General features: G+C 35.8%; 1 protein-coding gene across 2 annotated transcripts in view; it reads left to right on the forward strand.

Moving 5' to 3' along the window:
- Positions 1-14,840, forward strand: part of LOC307002874 (transcription initiation factor TFIID subunit 4) — a 108,731-nt gene extending 93,891 nt beyond the window's left edge. For both annotated transcript variants that reach the window (XM_079620817.1, XM_079620816.1), the window contains one exon: positions 13,509-14,840. In XM_079620817.1, the coding sequence (XP_079476943.1) occupies positions 13,509-13,682 (174 nt within the window). In that variant the 3' untranslated portion in view covers positions 13,683-14,840. The remainder of the gene's footprint in view (positions 1-13,508) is intronic.
- Positions 14,841-22,265: the final 7,425 nt, after the last annotated feature.

The following is a 22,265-nucleotide window of genomic DNA, read 5'->3' on the forward strand; positions in this document are numbered from 1 at the left end:
TGGCTCTCTGACTTTAGTACCTGGGCTTATTTTATGCAATTTTTCCCTCCTCTAATTCATTTTAAATGATCCTGAAGTGTGATTTAAAAAAAAGTATTAATATATAGTTTGCAAAGCTGCATTAATTATACATTTATTGGTTACACTTTATTTTAAGGTGTCTTTGTATGTAATGTGTAACAATGACACTGTAAAATAAAGTGTTACCCATTTATTTTATTTTTTTGTATTTAATAAAAACAGACCTTTTCATATATATATATATATATTTCTTTCTTCTTCTTTTTTTTCTATGATCAGATATTTTACCATGGTACCACCACAGTACTATTTTCCAAGCAAGTGAAGGACCCCAATTTACATTTTCATCGTTTTCCATATTCACTATTTTATGAGCCTCACCAGAGACCAAAACAATAAAATACATATACTTAAAGTATTTTTAAAAACAGTATTTATCAGAGTACCATGGTATTACATGGGTGTAATTTGAGCTATTTTAATAGCAGTAATTCTTTCCATTAATTCATTTGTCACAATTCAGGACCTTTCAAAAGGAACTAAGTATAAATTTATGTATAAAAAATATGTGACCCTGGATCACAAACCCAGTCTGGAGCCGCACGGGTATATCTGTGGCAATCGCCAACAATACATTGTATGGGTCATAATTATCCATTTTTCTTTTATGCCAAAAATCATTAGGATATTAAGTAAAAATCATGTTCCATGAAGATATTTAGTAAATGTCCTACCGTAAATATATAAAACATGTATTTTTGTGAGTGAATGCAGCACAATCGTGAACATAAATGCACAACTTTAAAGGAGATTTTCTCAATGTTTAGATTTTTTTGCTCCTCAGATTCCAGATTTTCAATAGTTGTGTCTCGACCAAATATTGTCCTATCCTAACAAACCACACATCAATGGAGAGATTATTTATTCAGATTTCATGTGATGTATAAATCTCAATGTCAAAAAATTGACCCATTTGACTTTTGTGGTCCTGGGTCACATATAATCTGTATGTAGAACTGAGAAACTCTTGTTATTAGCGACACCGGTGGCCGTTGAGTGAACTGCAGCTCAAGAGACTGAACCTGATATACTCACGCTTTTTGTTCTTTGCCTAGAAGTAAAAAGACATTGTAAATCCATTGTAAAAAGACACCGTTCACGCTGCTGAGAGCGACCACTAGATGAATATGTGAATATGTGCTGCTCTTTCCTCTCAATAACACAATAAACAGAGCAAAAATGAGAAAGCAGAAGTACAGAAAGCATCTGATCATACAGTTGTATATGTTTACAGCAGATCTGAGATTCACCGTCGACAGATGAGATCATTAAAATTACACTGTTATGATAGGTTGATTGTAAAGTATATTTGAGACCATAGATCCGGCGATGTGAGACTATAGTTTGAATTAATCTCTTTTCTTCTCACATTAACATTAACATGTTTAATTGAACAGAAGCACGTAAACGTCACTTCCTTTTGATTTTCCCGGCAAAAACGTCCCGAGTCGTTCACATAAACATCAGACTACAGGCTTTTATAGACAAAGGAAAGTCTCGTTTTTTAACATTTCAACACAAGCATGGCAATAAAAAAAGCTGGTAATACATGAAAATTCTTACATAAAGCCCCTTTAATATGAGATCATAAAAGCTGCATGCTTAACAATTATATTTATTTGAATAATAATTATATCTTTATTTAATAAAAAATGGCCACACACACACACACACACACACACACATTATTTTAGATTATCTTAAATGCTTATCGGTACATTCAGCATTAAACTTTAACCATATTTCAAATATAATAAAAGTAATAATATAATTACATATAAAGATGTACTTGAGTGGGTCACAAAAGCATTCTTAAGTTCAAATAATTGTATTTAATCTAAAATTTAACTATACTAGATTTAATTGCAACTAACATGCAATTATGTGAGCGAAAACATTCGGTTCACACTTAGGTATATTATTTTAAATTATAATATTTCTTATTTTAAAAGTATGCTTCTTTTTCACAAGGGTGTTTCGAGATGTTTAGCATATTTATTTCTTATTATAAACCAGATTTGGTCACATATAATGTAGGACACACACACACACACACACACACAAATCTTGTATACACCACATAGCACTATTTTCTAAGCAATTGAAGGACCACAACTAAATTTTGATAGTTTTGTATGAGTTTCACCGAAGCAAACTGAATATCATAAAGGTGTGTGTGTGAACAGCTCTCTCAAGCTTCTCTGACCCTTTGATTAGCAGAAAGCCGAAAAACAAAGCCGTCTTCATCCTTTTCTCCTGCCTTTGTTACTCTTGGCTGCCGTGGCGCGGTTCAAAGCGAGGGCTCCACGTATAATCCGCGCAATATACATCTGTGAATTATTATTGTAATTCTTTATACGTTTATTGGAGCTGAATAAACTCCACATCAAATACATCACTCGGGCGATGTCGAAAACGCCTCGGGCTAATCACTCAACATCTGCTAACTCTTTCAAAATGTCCTCATCGGCCTTTTCTCCTGGCAAAGACGGAGGAGAGGAAAAGTGAGGGAGTTTCTGGTCTTAATTAATGGCCGTTGCCGGTGTGTGTATGGAGACGTTCGGGCCCGCGGCGAGGCTGGTGGGTCGCTCTAATGCTACATGGAGGCAGACATGTGGGAAAGCTTTGGCTCTTGGCTCGGCCTCAGTCGCTCTGGCATGATGGGAAAGCCTCTCTCACACACTCCTGATGACAGTGAGAGCGGGAGAGTGCTGAAGTCCTAATGGAAAAGCACAAGTCGTCCTGTCTGAAGTCATTCTTAAGCCCTGAATGACGGGGAACAGTGCTTGTGTTTGTCTGCTTTATCCCAGTTATGAAAGTTCCTCAAGATTAGGCACTTTTTGGTTGAAAACATGCCTAGGTCACTTTGCACCCCGAAATTAGACATATCCCTTGTGTTATGTTGTGGGTCAATTTGACCCGTTTCGATTTTCTAGTTGTTGGAAATACTGGTTAACCTATGTTTTTTTTCTTGATATTTTGTGACTTTTTCTCATTTATCATCATGAACATGCATGCAAAGTTTCAACATGCTGATGTGTTTTGACATATACAAACAAAATATACGTTCGTACTATTACTAATAGTGTCAATTTGACCCTCATAGGCAGCTATTCAAAATAAACTGTGCAGACACAAAATTAAAACATGTATGTTATGTATGGCAGGGCACGTGTGATGTGAGGTGTGTGTGTGTGTCCATCCAGTGTGAGAGCAAAACCAGCACTGTGTGTGAAGTGCAAGAACTTCAAATGCAGAAAACACACACTTGCGGTGCGCTCATCATGTCAGAAGTAACTTCTCGACTTTATGAAATGAGTCTAAAACAAAAGTTGAGCCAATTTAGGAAAAGTAAACATTATTTTCATTATACAGCTCAATTTAATTGTTCAGTTATGATGTTCTAAGCATAAAAAAAAAGAAAAAAAAAAGAAATTAAAACGTAAAAAGAAAAAAGAAAAAAACAGTATACTGTTAATCAATAATAATCAAATTTTGTCAAAATTAATTGCTTTTCATAAATCACGTTCATTTTTTTATTTTATTTTTTATGTTTGACAAATGTTGATATTAAAAGTTTACAATTTGTACCTGAATCTTTGTTGTTTTTCATAGTATAATTTTTGAGGAATTGTATTGAATCCCATTAGGGACCCGCACCATAAAGGGTGTACACATAAATCGAACAGTCCACAACGGATATTTTGCATAAAAAAGAGATTAATTTTCACTAGGAGTACACAAAATACATCAATATGTATCGAGGATAGTGACAATATGTATTGTGTATAGTTCACCCAAAATAAAAATTACTGTATGAGAAAAAATTTACGTTTTAGTGTCAGTACTACATTAAACTAGAATATAATGTTGAATATAATGTATAATAATTCAATGGAGGAATATTTGTGTGTCCTGATAATGCCAAATGTCTTGTTACCAGTAAAAAGACCATTTAAAAAATATCGAGTCAGTGACAGAAATCAAGCATATTCATCTTAAATAATTCTGTATTTTCAGTGAATATTGCTATTCTGGTGTCTCTATTGTCCTGTGCTTGTGTTTGTCTGCTTTATCCCACTTATGAAAGTTCCTCAAGATTAGGCACTTTTTGGTTGAATACATGCCTAGGTCACTTTTCACCCCAGAATGAGACATATTTTGCATAAAAAAAAGATAAATTTTCACTAGGAGTGTCACAATATATCGTAATACAAAAATGCATCAATATGTATAGTGGATAGTGACAATATGTATTGTGTATAGTTAAAAAAACTATAAATAGAAAATAGAAAAATTACTGTGTGAGAAAAAAAAATTAAGTTTTAGTGTCAGTACTACATTAAACTAGATATAATGTTGAATATAATATAATAATGCAATGGGGGAATATTTGTGTGTCCTGATAATGCCAAATGTCTTGTTACCAGTAAAAAGGTCCACATTATTTTAAATATATCGAGTCAGTGACAGAAATCAAGCATATTCATCTTAAATAATTCTGTATTTTCAGTGAATATTGTTATTCTGGTGTCTCTATTGTCCTGTGCTTTGGGTTTCCAGCACCAAGTCCAAGACTATTCATTTACACACACGATGTAATACCAAATTTAGCATTTTAATCAACAGGACATTTTTTGTTTTGGAGTATCGCATTAATACCGTATCGTGAGTTCAGTATCGTGATATGTATTGAATCGTGACATGATTGTATCGTTACACCACTAATATTTTCACACATGAATTTGCATCTTGACCCAGAAATTGGTGCACCTCTTCATGGAAATAACATCACAAAGTTTAAGAGATCTTGTATACGGCGCTTCCATCTATGTTTCTCTATCGCTTCATATTTAGCTGGCTTCTCTTGGTGTGTTTGCTGAGATAGCAGTATTGGTAATGTGTGTGTGTGTGTGTGTGTGTTTCTGGCAAAGTGGACCATTAACCTGTAGCCCTGAGGTGAAACCGCAGCCAAGTCCAATATTGGCTCCAGCATCAAGGGCTCCTGCTTCCCGCCACTCAAAAACACTCAGAAAGACGCTGATCAGCAGAAACTCAAAGATGGACTCGATGCTAATTCAACCTTCAGCCTTCAGAGAGTTTGAGACGGCATGGGCGCGAAACATACATTATTAACCTCCAGTCACTGTAGCGTGGGAGCTAATCCGGCCCTGTTCAGTCGGAGAGCTGCTATCGGCCGGGTTTGATCTCGGGTCCAGAATCGATATCCTCTGTAAACTGTCGGGGAAAATGGAAACATAAATGGTTCACAGTCAGAACTGAGACTGAGACTGACCAATGTGTGTTGCTCGATGTTCAACAGGAGGTCAGAAGGTCAAGAGTTCACAGACGATCACAACAGACAAAACCATTCGCTCTCTCTTTTAATTGACTTGATTAAATGTTTTTGGGTTATTGTAAAATGTCATATGAGTTCCTTTCAATATTTAAATATATGTGTTTATATATATTATGAGGTTTAGGGAGTTCATTTAATTGTTTAGAAATATTTCCTCAAGATGTAATTGAGTTGTTATAAGATGTCATACAGAGTCTCTCAACAGATTAATATCAAATCATTAATTTATCCTTTTTTATCCATCCATCTATTCTTCCATTTTCCATCCATCCATCTATTCTTCCATCCATCCATCTATTCTTCCATCTATCCATTCCTATATTCTTCCATCCATCCATCCATCTATTCTTCCATCCATCCATCCGTCCATCCATCCATCTATTCTTCCATCCATCCATCCATCCATCTATTCTTCCATCCATCTATTCTTCCATCCATCCATCCATTCATCCATCCATCCATCCATCTATTCTTCCATCCATCCATCTATTCTTCCATCCATCCATCCATCCATCCATCCATCCATCCATCCATCTATTCTTCCATCCATCCATCCATCCATCCATCCATCCATCTATTCTTCCATTTTTCCATTCATCCATCCATCCATCCATCCATCTATTCTTCCATTTTCCATTCATCCATCCATCCATCCATTCATCCATCCATCCATCTATTCTTCCATCCATCCATCCATCCATCCATCCATCTATTTGTTCATCCATCCATCTATTCTTCCATCCATCCATCCATCTATTTATTCTTCCATCCATCCATCCATCCATCTATTCTTCCATTTTTCCATTCATCCATCCATCCATCCATCCATCTATTCTTCCATTTTCCATTCATCCATCCATCCATCCATTCATCCATCCATCCATCTATTCTTCCATCCATCCATCCATCCATCCATCCATCTATTTGTTCATCCATCCATCTATTCTTCCATCCATCCATCCATCTATTTATTCTTCCATCCATCCATCCATCCATCCATCCATCTATTCTTCCATCCATCAATCCATCCATCCATCCATCCATCCATCCATCCATCCATCCATCCATCCATCCATCCATCCATCCATCCATCCATCCATCCATCTATCCATCCCTCCATCTATTCTTCCATTTTTCCATCCATCATCCATTTATTCATCCATCTTATTAATTTTGTCTTATTATTTATGAGATATAAATCCTCAAGATAGAGTATATTAGAGTTGTTATAAGATGCCATTTGTGTCTCTCAACAGAATTAATTGAATCTAAATTTAGGCTAATTAAAACCTAATAATGTTTTACATTTTATTTTATTCATCAGATTTATGGATGCCATTTATTTGTTTAGAAATTAATCCTCGAGATGTATTCGAGTTATAAGACATCATATTTGAGTCATTATTATTTTATTTGATAAATTCTTATTTAATGTTATCATATAAATCATGGAATTTTACAATTTTTTATTCTTTTTTTTGTAAAATGAATGGACAAATTAGATTTTGTATAAGATTTTAAGGCCATACTGTGAAACTGAATGTCAAAAAAATTATTTGGTTCTTGATTTTCTTTTATTTATGTAACCAGATCTTTATTCCAACCGATACTTAGATGATTATGAGCCATATTCATATTCATATTCAGAGTTTCATGACTCTGATCACACACATATTGTCTAAATGAGGTCTGATTCACTCATTGCTGGTGACTGTCACCTCACATGTTCTCGTGCTCTGATGGTGTGAAGACATGTATGTGTGTGTGTGTGTGTGTGTGTGCCGCTGGCAGATTGTCATCATCAGTCTGTTGTTGAGAAGGCTGGCAGGCACGTCTTCAGGCTCGTCTCTCTCTCTCTCTCTCTCTCTCCGCTCCAAACACGTGCGTTCAGTCAGAAACCGTCTGAAGAGATGTATGGAGGTATCCGTGTGCTAGCTGTCGGATGGATATGTCATGTGACATTACGCCCGCGAGGAGCTCGGCGCTGATAAAATGACAGATGCTGTTTTGTGCCTCACGGATTTTGCCTTCCCACAATCTTTTCTTCTCCGCTTCCTTCAGCTCCACATTGACCTTTGCCAAATTCACCACTGATTCGACAATCCAGAAAAGTCAATTATCAGAAAATTCAGAGTGTTTCGCTCCCTGGAGAAAGACTCTGAATCAGCTGAGTGTGTGTGTGTGTGTGTTTGTGTTTATGTACTGGTTAACGTGAGGTTACGAGATGCACGAATCTCCATGGAAACAGACATCAACAGGGCTGTGTTTGGGTTATTGGCGTTGGCTGTAGGATTCGTACAGTGGGAGGAAAGATGTGGAGAACTGACCTTTCTGCCTGCGTTTGGATCACTTACTCTGCCTCGGTGCGGCCCTGCAGGCGCTGGAGCCAATCTGTGATCCTGAGGGCCAAACGCACAGATCTGAAGCGCATCGTGTAGAAAACACTCGTCCTGCAAACTTTCAAACTGCATTTCAATGCACACGCCAAATAAATAATCGTTCTGTATGTGTGTGTATTAAAGAAGCGGTATCATGCCCTTTTCATAAGATGTAAAATAAGAGTGTGTATGTGAAGTTTTAGCTCAAAATGCTAAATGCAAAATTCTCGCTCTTTGCTCGCAGGTTTCTCTATAGAGCGCCCCCTACAGGTTTACACTGGCGAAAAACTCGTTGTCGACTCTCAGATAGCAGAGGCTAGTAGATCAACGACATCACAGCAGACGGGACATTCTTTACAACGTCTTCTTCATTCGGGTTCGAACCATAGACAGTATATAAACTGGACACAGCGACCCCATAGGTTTCAACAGGGAAAAGTGACGTCAATTTGAAGCATCACTTCCTGATCACCAGGCGTACTGCGCAGACTCAAACTGAGCTTGACGACGTAGATGTGACGTGTGTCTGACAGCTGTCAGTCTTCTAGTAGCTGTGCAGAGAGAAATCTGAATCATCTTCTGAATCTCGCAGAGACGGAGAGCGTTAGCATTAGCTGTCCATGAGCTAGCAGCGGGAGCAACTTCATCACTCTCTATGGGCTTCTCCCTTGACTTTATCAGACTTTATGCCTCTACGTCCCCCCGATTCCCTGTGAGCTTCTCCGCCAGTTTATACGGTAATTTCTCGGCTGTGCGACAGAGAGTCGCGTGGTTATGACGCAATCATTAGCCTATTTTTTACAAAAACTACTTTTACGGGGCCATAATGTAAGATACAAGGTAATGGAGCCTTTTACACATTGTCGTGTTTCTTTAGAAATAAACAATCGACAAATGGAGTCTTTAAACGCCTCAGATGTAAAGTTATTCGCTGTCAAAATGAATGGGAGTCAATGGGATGCTAACAGCAGGTGGGGGTCCGCTAGCCAATGGTGGCGCGCGGGGAAGCTTCAATGTCTTCGGGAACACTGCACCCCTGGTTCGAACAGTGTGAGGGAGCGCAATAACGACAGAATTTATACAGATTTCTTTTTGCCGTAAAGCAATTCGTAACATCGTGAGACCTGATATCATGCGATACTGCGATACATTGCACGGTGTTTTTTCCGCTCACAGGCGATAGGCGGGTGCGAGACGACCACCATTCAACCTGAAAACAGTAATATAACCATTCCAATGACTCCAAAGCTGTTCAGTTAAGGTAAAAAACCTGCATAGTTCACCTTTAAAAGTGGATCAGTCTGGAACGAATGGGTAAATAGTGGGATCCTGACACTGAGTATGCACTAGAAACAAAGTTACGTGTGCAGTAAGTTAAACATTTGGTCACTGGTGAGTCAAATACCCAAATCTCAGTTTGATATATTATATTTCTGTAAGATAAGCGATCCTGTGTCGCCGATGACGTTCTCCTCCAGCGGGCGTACGCTAGTTCTCAGAGTAATGAGACACGTTACGCTCGGTCTCAACTGCCTGATCCACTTTTATGTCCTAAACGCTCGGTTTTTGGGGTCGACAGCTTATAAACACTTATTTCTAGGTTTCTCAGCTTGTTTGCTGGACACCTCGTCACACAGCAGCTTTTAGGCATTTTTCTGTCTTTAGTTAGAAGCAAGAAATGACAAGGAGGCAGCCTCTCGCAATGCAAAGTCAATGGAGACGGTTGGATTGTTTCCCCCCGGTGTGGGCGTGGCCTAAATACGTCTCTATGTGTTTAAGTTGCTAAGAGTGGTTGCTAGGGGTGTTGTGTAGTGATACATAGAACCGTTGGGTGAAGCGGTCATAGCCGTGTTTTATCGTGAAAACGTCGCTATTGATCAATCAGAATCAAGGATTGGAACTAACCGTTTTATAAAGTTGAATATGTACGTTTCACATTACATGTTTTTCTTCCTTTGTCTCTTCCTCAAACTGTTTTTCTTGCTCTCAAACACATGCACACATGTGAATATCCAGCACACAAACACAAACGCCAGAAGCCGTCGGCGTGTCCAGGTAGATGGATGCGTTTGATTGGTCCAGGCTATGATTGGCATTAATTGCCATGGCAGAAGGCATGCCTGCCTTTCACATGAGGTCAACTGTGATTGGCCTGATGAGTCCAGATCTTGCTTCTGGAGGTCTTGAGGCCTGAGGGCGTCCCGAGCGCTGCCTGTCCTAAATTCACCCCACCTCAGCACACTCCACCCGTCAGATCCGCTGACGGCTCGCTGGAGACGAGACACTAGCGGCCACCATGCGCTCGTGGCGTATGCAGGATCTCTGTTCCCGTCAGATGGTTTCCATTAAGGACTGCGTGTGATTAGTGTTTACCGAGAGCAATCAGACTAATTGTGCGACGTCTGTTGGATAGAAAGACTTCGTTTCCGGTCTTGTTTTGAGTGGTCTTTCGCATTTTCTCTCATCTGATATTTTTCTGTTATTCATGATTCATGAAAGATGGAGGTCTGACTCAGCCGTGTAAGAATCCGTTTGTTTATTTGACTTCTCCTTCAGTTTATGCTTGAAAGCAGCAGATGAACAGGAAGTCTTGTGAGAATGGGCGTAAGAATAAACCCGTTTTGAGGCAAAATGAGTGTCTCAGTGTAATCCACTGGTGTTCAAGTTTAAGAAAAAACACTTTTTGATCATAACAACATCAGAAATGCTGAATTTTATTTAGGTTTTATGACTTTATTACATCAGGAGTGTCCGTGATCATGTGACTCTTCCTTATGTGAATCTTAACATGATCTTTAGATATGAAATCATGCTGGGGACATTTATTTCATAATGTGATTTCCCCCCACTTTCAATTATTTTACTTCAATGAAAGGCTAGATTTATTTTAATCAAAAGATCAAAAGGATAAACAAAGCAAGTTATAAACATTTTTACAGCTGTCTATGATCATATTTACCAGTGGTGCCAATAATTCTGACCACAACTGTGTATATATGTTTATATATATTTGTCATGCACTACAATATTTTATCTGGTTGGGCTAGGGCTGCACGATATTGAAAAAAAAATGACATTTTGATATTTTTGTTTTTCTGCAAGATGAAAACAATATCACCGGATGATTTGAATAGCTCTATTTGGAAAGAATGAATCATTCTAGGACGATTGGGATGATTTTTTTAGGGTAATCTGCAAAATAATAAAGAAATTACAAGCATTGATAAATACGCAAAACAAATATACAAATTAAATAACTTATGTTATGCTTTATGTTTTTCAGGTAAGTCTTCAATATTCAGGTATAAATTCAATAATCAAATAATGTTATAAAAAAATAACACTGCATAGTGCTCACTGAATAAATGTAATATTATTAATCTTTGTTAAAGCTACAAAAGTGATTTTCTCTTTGTATTTTGTTGTTTGATTAACATTAATGACAGTGGCAGGTTTATTAGGCTGCTGTCACTTTAAGACCGAATGCACTGGTCCGATATAATGATGCGCATCTGTTTTTTTCTCAGTTTACGTTCACATAAGACATAAGTGACTGTGCATTTTGGCATTGTTGTTTCGTGTCTATACAAGCGTCTTCTTGCGCTCAAATGGTTTAAAATCGCTTGAATGTTTAAACCAACAGGATCTACACCACGTGCAAAAGATCAACGTTCCCTCTATGATGGTTAAACTTTGCAATTAATCCAATAATCACGTGCGTTTCGAACCGTGGTGCCTGATACCTACAGATCAAGTCACCTTCATTTATATAGCGCTTTTAACAATATAGATTGTTTCAAAGCATCTTTACAGAGATAATAGGAAATTAAGTAACAGAGATTGTTTTGGCTTTACAGCAGCTCTAGAATAAAGTTATTGTCCAGATAAAGTTAGATTTGATTGATTCACTTCCATTGCAGAGATCATTAATTATTAACTTAGGGGTCGCTAACACGACACCGCTTTAACTGAAAACAGAAAACGTTTAATGTGTTTTGGCCGTTCATTTGCACTACAACAGAGTTCGGTGCTCGAGAACGCAAACTTTTAAATAGGTTTCGAGGTGCAAGATTTTAACATTTTTGAAAAATGTTATCATCTCCGTGTAAACTTAAAAAACATGAATCTTTTGAAAGTCGAAAAATTAGAAAATGGTGCAAAAGTTAACTTATTTCAACTTAAAAGGTGAAACTAATATATTATATAGAAAAGTGAGATATTTTAAGCCTTTATTTGTTGAAATATCTCACTTTGCATGTAATGATAATATATTAGTTTCACCTTTTAAGTTGAATTAACTTTTGCACAATATTAAAATTTTTCAAGTTTCACCTTATGTGCGCAGGCGTGTATTCTTATATAATATAAGAATAAAGTTATTGTCCGTCCAGCTAAAGTTAGTTTTTGATCCATTCACTTCCATTGCAGAGATTATTAGTTATTGGGCGCTAACACAACACCGTTTTAACTGAAAACAGAAAATGTTTAATGTGTTCTGGCGTTCATTTGCACGACAACAGTGTTCGGTGCTCGAGAACGCAAACTTTTAAATAGGTTCCAAGGTGCAAGTTTTGAGAATGTTATTATCTCCGTGTAAACTTAATAAACGTGAATCTGTGAAAACGGTGACGGCGTGGATATCACGTGTTTAGATATGCGCGTTTGAATAAATATATGTGCGCATGCGTGTATTCCTTCCATACAAATTGACATCGCCAAATTACTTGCCTGCATAATACAGATTTTTTTGACGTTTCCGCAGATCAATGCAAACTAGAATCATTTTGATAACGTTTTAACTACAACTACAATCCCTGTACTTGACTGCGATGTGACTAATGTGAATCCGCACGTTGCAATATCAATGCTAATATTCATGCGCAGTGCCAAACGTTACTGGAAGCTATCATGAGTTGCAGTAGATTTTTCTACCTGGGTCTCGTCTACGATCGTCGTCCTCGAACGTTTAGTTTCTTATATTTATACTCTAGTGCGTCTCCTCTTCGACGTCGGCCGAGTCCCCTAACTCTAACTCTAACTAAAAATGATGTTAATTCAACAAGCGCACAGACATGTATTTACTTCCTGTTTTCGATCAAAGTCCACAGTAGTCGACTGTCGAGTTCACGCGCGTGATCATAGATAACTAAGATGATTTTTTTTACAAATATCCATCAGAGCTGATATTCTCAAAACAACACACAGCACCGTCTTCGGCTGACAGCTGTCAGTCTCCACTGTTGCTTAGTTACCTATGATCACGCACGTGAACTCGACAGTCGACTACTGTGGACTTCGACCGAAAACAGGAAGTAAATACAGGTATGTGCGCTTGTTGAATTAACATCATTTTTATTCATATCTTTCACATCTACTGCAGTCAGATTCACCGTGTTCACTCTGAAGGAATCACTCAACATGGCTGGGCACTTGTATGACACATTAAGGATGTTAATAGGATAAAAGCAGGTTTAAACCTTGCCCCATTCAAGTCAATAGGGTGCAAATTTTAAAAAGAGGATAACAGTGTAGACAGCACTGATTTTTGTCTTTGTTCTCTGTATTGACAGCACTCCAAATTTACTAAAAATTGAGCTCAATGTTAAAATTGACCGGAGTTCTCCTTTAACATGAGATGTGTGTTTGACATGAGATGTGTGTTTAACACGAGATGTGTGTTCTGTCCTCAGGTGTCGGGGAGTTCTGCGGGTTCTCCGGCCGGATCGTCGGCCTCTTCCGGCTCGTCACGACAGTATTCCCGACAGAGAATAACACGAGTCAATCTCAGGGACTTCATCTTCTACATGGAGCAGGAGCGAGAGACCAGCAGATCTCTCCTCCTGTACCGAGCGCTCCTGAAGTAGTGCACACTAACTGAACTCTGCACACTACAGCGGGACCAGCCGCCCAACTCTTCCTTCTCAGCCCTGCGACGTGCCTTCAGCCCATCCGTGTCTGTGACCTCGTGATCTCAGCGTTGCTTTTCATACAAAAAGGTTTGGAAAAAAAAAGAGAAACAACTAAGATGTACTTCATGCTTCCTGTCTCCTCCTCAACTTTATTAGGTCAATTGTATTTATGATAGTGAATTTTAAGGCGTGTGTCTCTGGCTTTGAGCCGAGGAGCGTTTGTTTGTTTATTTGTTTGTTTGTTTTGTGTATGAATGAATCGGACACTGCAAATATCATCACTTTCTTTATCGGTATTTTTATTTTGTGTTCCAGTAATTTTTAAGGCGAAACACTAAAGAGAATTTTTCTCAAATATCCCCTATTAGCAATTTTTTTTAAGTTGTTAAAGAGGGCATTAAAAATGGAAGATTTTCTATTGTAAGGAATGGATGTGGGCGGGGCTTGATTTGTCTGTGGGGAATTGATTGGATGGTTGTGGTTTGCTATTGGTGGATCTGGTGTGAGTGACAGGTTGCCCCGCCCACATCATCAGAGAAGAGATGTCGCTCATTTTGATTCAAGAATGCACATGATTTTAAAACAATAATGATGTGCACGGATTAGTAATTTATAATAAATACTGCATTATTCCACTATAAAATATGTATCGTCAATTTTGATTTCATATTGACTTTACAGTTTCACTTTTTTAGTAGCTTCACTACATTTCGTTTGGTTATGCTTAGAATATTTCATGCACTTTTGCACATTTTTTCGAGGTAAATCGTGAAGAAGGTGAAGTGTTTTTGCAGTGCTGATGTCATTCTGCTGTATATTCAACACGGAGCGCTTATGAACGATCTTCGAGACGAAACGCCTTGAAGTGATCAATGTACTTTTCTGTTCTCTAAACCTTATGCAGACTTTCCCGAACATGGTCATCATCATCAGTGCACAACCACATGCCAAAACGTTATTTACTTCATATTTTTGTCTTGTTTTCCAGTACAAACATAAAAAAAAATCTCAAATCAAGATTGACTTTGGAGGGAAAATTATTTTTTTCAGAAAACAACACTAATATATTCTCTAAAATGAAGTGAGTTTATGCCTAAAACAAGAACTAATATCTGCCAGTGGTGTCAGAAAAATTATCTAAAATTATCAAAAATTTAATTAAGATAATTTTTCTGACCTCATTGGCAGATATTAGTTCTTATTTCAAGCACAAACACATTTTTCCGTAAACAAAACTTTTTATCTTCAGTCATTTTGCTTCTACGGAAGTGTATTGCATTCACTTGAGGAAAAAAATCGACTCTGTTTTAATTAATCTCAGAATTACGAGATATTTTTTCATGAATAAAAATGTTTTGCTCTGTTTTTCTGAATTAAAGGTTGTTTAGGTAAGAATTGTCTAAATAACTTTTTTTCAAATTGGCTTAAACTGTCTTTATATACCAATACATAATTAAAATGTAAGTACTTTGAAAAAGAGAGTATAAAAATTGAGTGACTATAGTGTATTTAATCTTCAAAAAACACAGCTCATTAATTCCTACCGGGACGAAACAAGTGATTGGCTTGCGCGACTGTCACTCTCCGTCGCCATGACTACCGCCGCTATTACTGGCTCCGCCCACGAGCGCACAGTCGCGCACCCGTTTTTAGGCGGGAGTGAACGGAATTAATGAGCTGTGTTTATTGAAGATTAAATACACTAGAGTCACTCAGTTTTTTATACTCTCTATTTCAGAGTACTTGCATTTTAATTATGTATTGGTATATAAAGACAGTTTAAACAAATTTGAATAAAAGTTTTTTTAGACAATTCTGACCTACCCTACCTTTAATTATCTCAAAATTATGAGATAATTTTTTCTTGAAATAAAATGTATTAATTCAGAATTTTTTTTTTAAATAATTAACTCGTTAATTCAGAAAAACTGAGCAAAAACTTTTTTCCCATGAAAAAAGATCTCATAATTCTGAGATAATGAACTCGTTAATTCAGAGTCGGTTTGTTTTCCTCAAGTCAGTGCAACACGCTTCCGTCTGCTTCTCCAGTAAATGTATCTTGAATTGAGAACGTTTAGATATTTGTGCTGGAAAACAAGATAAAAACACTGAGAAATATTATTATTTTTCGCAGCACAATCACAGTAATAAACACCCCAGAAAAAGCAGAAATGATCAACTAAAACTCTTTTTCGAAAACTTTATCAGCGAGACTTTAATGTAAATAGACTTTTTGATGAATATTGTTTTTTAAAAGCATGTCTAAATGACTTCCACATGATTTTTCAGCAACAAAAGTAAACGCTTTAAACTCAAGTCTGTATTGAGGAGTGAGAGGTTCTCTCTGAATCCCGGTCATGATGCGTCTGTGTGTCGATGTGATCTGTGTAAGTTTAATGTGTGTCCGTGAGGATCCGGCCGAGCGATAGCAATACCAACATGCAAACACACTTCTGTGATGTGAGGATTTCTCAATCAAACGCCATATTCCACGTTTCTCATCTCGTCCATCACTCCGTCTCCTCAGCACTACATTATGAACACACACACTCATGAATCACAATAAGACCAGGAACATGTATTATGAAAGTATTAGTGCTTCATTTTCATTTCATGTTTTCATTTTTGTCGTTTAAAACTGGATTTCACTGCAGATTTTGTTTATGTTTAATCTCACTCATATTCACAGCACTTGTTTTCCAGTACAATATCTAAACATTCTTACATCAAGATGCATTTGCTTGAGAAGCAAAATATGACTGAATATATTAAGTTTTATTTCCTGGAAGAACTTTATTAACATGTATTAACACCAGCATTTTTTTATATATTTTTTTAGTTTTACAGCCCCCAGAATATGTTGTTTTATGAATATCTGAACGTACACTGTAAAAAAATATTTTCATGATTTGCAATCATAAATTTTTTTCTTTTGTCAAATCAACTTAGATCATTTATGTGGTTCAGATAACATAATAGTTTGAGTTTCTAAAGATTAAACCAATGTCCTTTATTGTAATAACTCAATTTTTCAATTTTAATGAACTTAAGGTTATTTAATTTTTTAAGTTAAACCAAGAATATTTTTTTACAGTGTACAATATATCAAAAGAAAGAACATTGGTTATATATATATATTTCTAGTGACTGGTTACATCTAAATTTTTCAATTCTGCACATTTAATTTGATCAATTTGCATAATTTCACTTGGGCCAATTGAAAAGTTTAGATGTGACTAGAAAATGTTGAGTTGGGAAGGTTCGAGTTTTTTTATTTTATACAGTGAACAGAGCCTCTGCTTTTAAGGAAACAACACGTTTTCATTTAAAGAAGTTTTTTTTTTCATTCTAGCTTCATGCATTTATTTTTTTATATCAACACATTTTACATTTATTCATTTAGCAGACGCTTTTATCCAAAGCGACTTACAAATGAGAAACAATAGAAGCAATTAAACTAGCAGTAGGACAACAGTATGTAAGTGCTATGACCCTTCACGGTACAATCCAACGCAAATTTTTATTTATTTTGATTTAGAATAGAGAAGAAAGTGTTAGTATTACTGGACACTGAAATGTATGTAAGTATCATAAAAAAGCAACATTTTGAATACAAGTTGTATCTGTTAATATCATGTTATGGGCCTGAGCTGACAAACTAACAATTAACAGTTGATTTATTATCTAAGATTAATAAATACTGCGAATTGTTAGTTAATGCATTGAATAACGTTACCTAATGGGACGTTAACTTTATTTTATGTCGATACATAATACTTAAAGGTAGGGTAGGTCAGAATTGTCTAAAAAAAACTTTTATTCAAATTTGTTTAAACTGTCTTTATATACCAATGCATAATTAAAATGTAAGTACTCTGATAAAAAGAGTATAAAAATCGAGTGACTCTAGACCGTTTAATCTTCATTAAACACAGCTCATTAATTCCATTCACTCCCACCTAAAAACGGGTGCACGACTGCGCGCATGTGGGCAGAGCCAGTAATAACGGCGGTAGTCATGGCGACGTCGAGTGACAGTCGCGCAAGCCAATCCTGTGATTCGTCCCGAATGGAAATAATGAGCTGTGTTTAATGAAGATTAAACGGTCTAGAGTCACTCGATTTTTATACTCTTTTTATCAGAGTACTTACATTTTAATTATGCATTGATATATATAGAAAGTTTAATCAAATTTGGTAAAAAGTTTTTATATAAATCCTACCTACCCTACCTTTAATATCTTAAGCCATTTTGCTTTTAAGAAGTAAGTGTATCTTGACTCAAGCATGTTTAGATGTGTGTACTGGAGAACACGACAGAAACACAGAGGAAGAACATCATTTGTTTGCCGTGTGTTTTCTGATTATAATAACTGAGAGCTATTGATGTCAGTCAGAGATTATGATGAAGAATACGAGCCGTGTGCATTAATGATGTCAGGAGAGGTCAAGCTGTGACCTTTCTTCATTCTGGACGCTCTCGCTCTTCTATGCATCATGAATCCTGTTGAAGTGTGTGTGTCTGAAACTGAACACGCGTTGTTTCGTCCGTTTTTATGTCTTTAGTGTCTGAAAAACTTTGTTTTGTACCTATTTATATTTTCTCATTCGCAATCCGGTTCATTCCCCGACAGTCCGATGTGAAACAAGCACAAATGAATTCGCTGGGTCGTTTAAAACGACTTTATTAATCTTCTGATTTCTGTTTTCTGCTGGAGGCTCTTTCTATGACTTACGCTTTGTAGCCAAAATATTATTAGATCTCTCTTCATATTGTATTATGTGCACAGCTGGAATTTAATGTTTTGATCTATGGATGATTTGTATATATTGTTTACAAGACCTTGTGTTTATTAGAACTACCTTATTTTTGGTAAATTCTGTACATATCCTGAAATATTTCTGTTTGTGTGAACATACTTCTGTATTTGTACCTATTTTGTAAAGGAATAAATAAGCTGTTTACTAAACTTAAAAAGGTTGTTTACATGTGTGTGCTTCACCGTTTCATAACTTTTATGATATAAATGCTACACTCTAAAAAATGTTGGGTTGTTTTAACCCAATTTTGGGTCAAATATGGACAAACCCAGCCATTGGGTTACATTTTTAAATTGCATTTTTGATCCAACGTTTGGGTTTGTCCATATTTGACCCAAAATTGGGTTAAAACAACCCAGCATGTTTTAGAGTGTATACATTTGATTTATTTTCTGTATGTAATATATATATACATATATATTTCTGACGCCATCAGCAGGTATTTCGATTTTTTTCAGAAAATATGACTTAATATCTTAATTTTGCTTCTTCAGTATGTTTCTTGATTCAAGAATGTTTAGATATTTTTACTGGAAAACAAGAAAAAAATTCTGAGGAAGAAGATCTTTTTTTCTGTTTGTATGACAGATAGCTATTTTAAGTTATTGATTTTCAGTCAGATATATATTTCATAATTTTTTATTAAATAAATGCTGTATATTTATTTTCAAAAATTACTTTTTATTTTTTATAAATTATTTTTTTTTATTGTGTTTATAAATATAATTTTAAAACCCTTTATGATATGTTATACCTACAAGTTTGAATAAATGATCAAAATATGAGATTTTTTAAAAAAAATATTTTCAATAAGATGAACACAAAACTTGGTTAAGGTGTTTATCTGACAAAATTATTTGGCAAAAAAAAAAAAAAAGGCAAACTACAGGTTTTATTTTATAACTACATATAACTATTATAAACTACAGGTTTTATTTTATAAACAATGCATAACAACACAAAACATTCACATGGAAAAGCAAACATTAATTGACATCTTCACCCTTTATTTAAATATTATGTAAAAAATAGTTTTAAATATTTAGTAAGCATATTGTGTTTTTGTGTTTGGAGTCAATAGTTTTATTTGTGATAATAAGGCAATGAAACAAACATGCAGAATTGTGCCGAAAATTTTTTGTCCAGGCTGTCATACAAAGAAATTATGAACACATGCAAAAACAAGAGAGAACCAACTAAATATTAATAACTGATTATGTTGTGGTCAATGCATGTTTTTTCCTGTCAGCATTTCTTTGCATGCCAAATAAAACATGCAGCTGTAGTTTTGCCAAATCATTTATCAGACAAACATCTTAACCAAGCTTAGTGTTTAGTTTTTTCTTCATATTTAAAATATAAAATATTGAAAAAAAAAAAAGTAATAAATTTCTTCATATTTTGACGGCTGACAACTACAGATTGGGAAATAATCATAAGTAATTTATTAATATTAGTGGCTGATTTATAGAAGTGGATGAAAAGCACGAACAACTGTCCGGTGAATATTACACCTTTTTTATTATAGCAAATATGCAAGTAAATAAAAAAGAAGACACTGTAAATAAACACATGCCCTTTAATACCACAGTCTAATTATTAATACATTAAATAATGACAATTTTCACCTTGGTAGACGTTTTGAAATGTTGAGGATTTTCTTTTGTCATTTGTATGTACATATCATATTGCTTTGCTCATGTTTAATCCATCAGCTTCTAGTATTAAAGCGGTGTCAGTATGGGGTTTTTTTTTATTAATTTTTTTGGGTCTGTTTACAAAGAGAAACTGTTTCAATATTCAAATAAACTGTACATAGTACCAGCGTTTAGGCCTGATGAAGTGTTTCACCCGTGTCCTGAATGCATTACGACAACATGTAAAGGAATCCAACGCAAGTATGCATCATCTGAAAAGCACAACTTTGATCATCATGTCATAAGATCCACAACATTGTTTTATGCACACACTCTTTTGAATCCACATGATCTGAGCGCTCTGTGTGTGTTGGGTTTGTAAATGCACTGCCCTGGGAATGCATGCTGGGATTGCTCTCACACACACACACACACACACACACACACACACACACACACACACACACGAAAGGGCTGGTTGGTCATTCCCTTTGTGACAGAACTGGTCTAGATCTGGGTCAGATCTGCAGAAGTAGTGGACACTTCAGACGAGTGTGTTAATGAACACTTTCAGACTCCGAACTGCATCAATCTGGAGTTTAAACTAGACTTTAGATGCACCAATCAGAACGAGGTGGTGTGTTTTTTTTATCAAGATGTTTGGGTTAAGAAGAAACAGCATGTGTGAGTCACACACGCACACACGCACGCACACACGCACGCACACACACACACACACACACACACACACACACACGCACGCACGAACGCACGCACACACACACACACACACACACACACGCACGCACACACACACGCACGCGCACACACACACTGCAGGAGTTTGTTCTTCTGTTGGTCTTTGATCAGATGAAGATGAAGATGAAGATGATGACCCGTGTCTACACTGGACTCACTAACAACAGACCGACGGCTGTGAGCTTGAGGCCAGACTGAGCATCAGACATACATCATAAAAACAATCATTAAAAATAGCAAAAATGTATACAAAACGCCACAACTTTGTATACATGTGGTTGAAAAAATATGACATAACCCTCCCATTGCCTTAAGAAAATTGTCCGTTTTATGATTCTTCAAACTTAAAGTTTTAATTTTGAATTATATATTTCACTGTATATGCACACTAGTGTTTAAAAGTTTGGGGTCAGCAGGTTATATTTATGGGTCATATGTGTAGTATAGTAGTGGGCAAAAGTGATGTTTGTTTTTAATGTCCCTACAAGTTCCATCAAAATATGAGAAAAATATTTTGAAATATGAAGAAAAAACTAAACACTAAACTTGGGTAAGGTGTTTATCTGATAACATTATTTGGCAAAAAATCAAACTACAGCTGCAGGTTTTATTTTACATGCAAAAAAAAAAAAAAAAATTCATTGAAAAACAAAAAGCTCAGGACAAAGCATACATTGACTACAACATAATCAGTTATTAATATGTTGTCGGTTCTCTCTTGTTTTTGGACTTGTTCATAATTTCTTTGTATGACAGCCTGGCCAAAAACTATGTTGGTACAATTCATTGCATTATTATCACGAATGAAACAATCGACTCCACAGTTACACAATATGCTTACTAAAAATTATATATATATATATATATATATATATATATATATATATATATATATATATATATATATATATATATATATATATGTATGAAGACTTCAGATGCAAAAGCCTCTAAGTGCCATCTGAAATTTGCATTTTTATCAAGCTCGAACATTTAAGTTCAATTTTGATAGGCCGGACATCACTTTTAGCCACTACTGTACATATACATAGACAATTACTGTATATAATGTTTAATATGATTTCATTTTTTTATAGATTTCATTAGATATATATATTTGTGTCACATTTAAACTGTTTGGACAATAGAAGGGTTAAATCCATTCGGTTAAAGAGCACATTACAAGCTGGCTTATAAGAATTTGTTATATGGCAATCAATTGATTATATTTGCAAATACTATCTTTTTTTCAGACAGACAGGAAATGTGTGCCTGAAGTGTTGATTTGTTTGGTAGTTTACTGTAGTGTTCACTGTAGTTT

The sequence above is a fragment of the Phoxinus phoxinus genome, assembly GCF_949152265.1.
Source record: "Phoxinus phoxinus genome assembly, chromosome: 8".
Taxonomy (NCBI): Eukaryota; Metazoa; Chordata; class Actinopteri; order Cypriniformes; family Leuciscidae; genus Phoxinus; species Phoxinus phoxinus.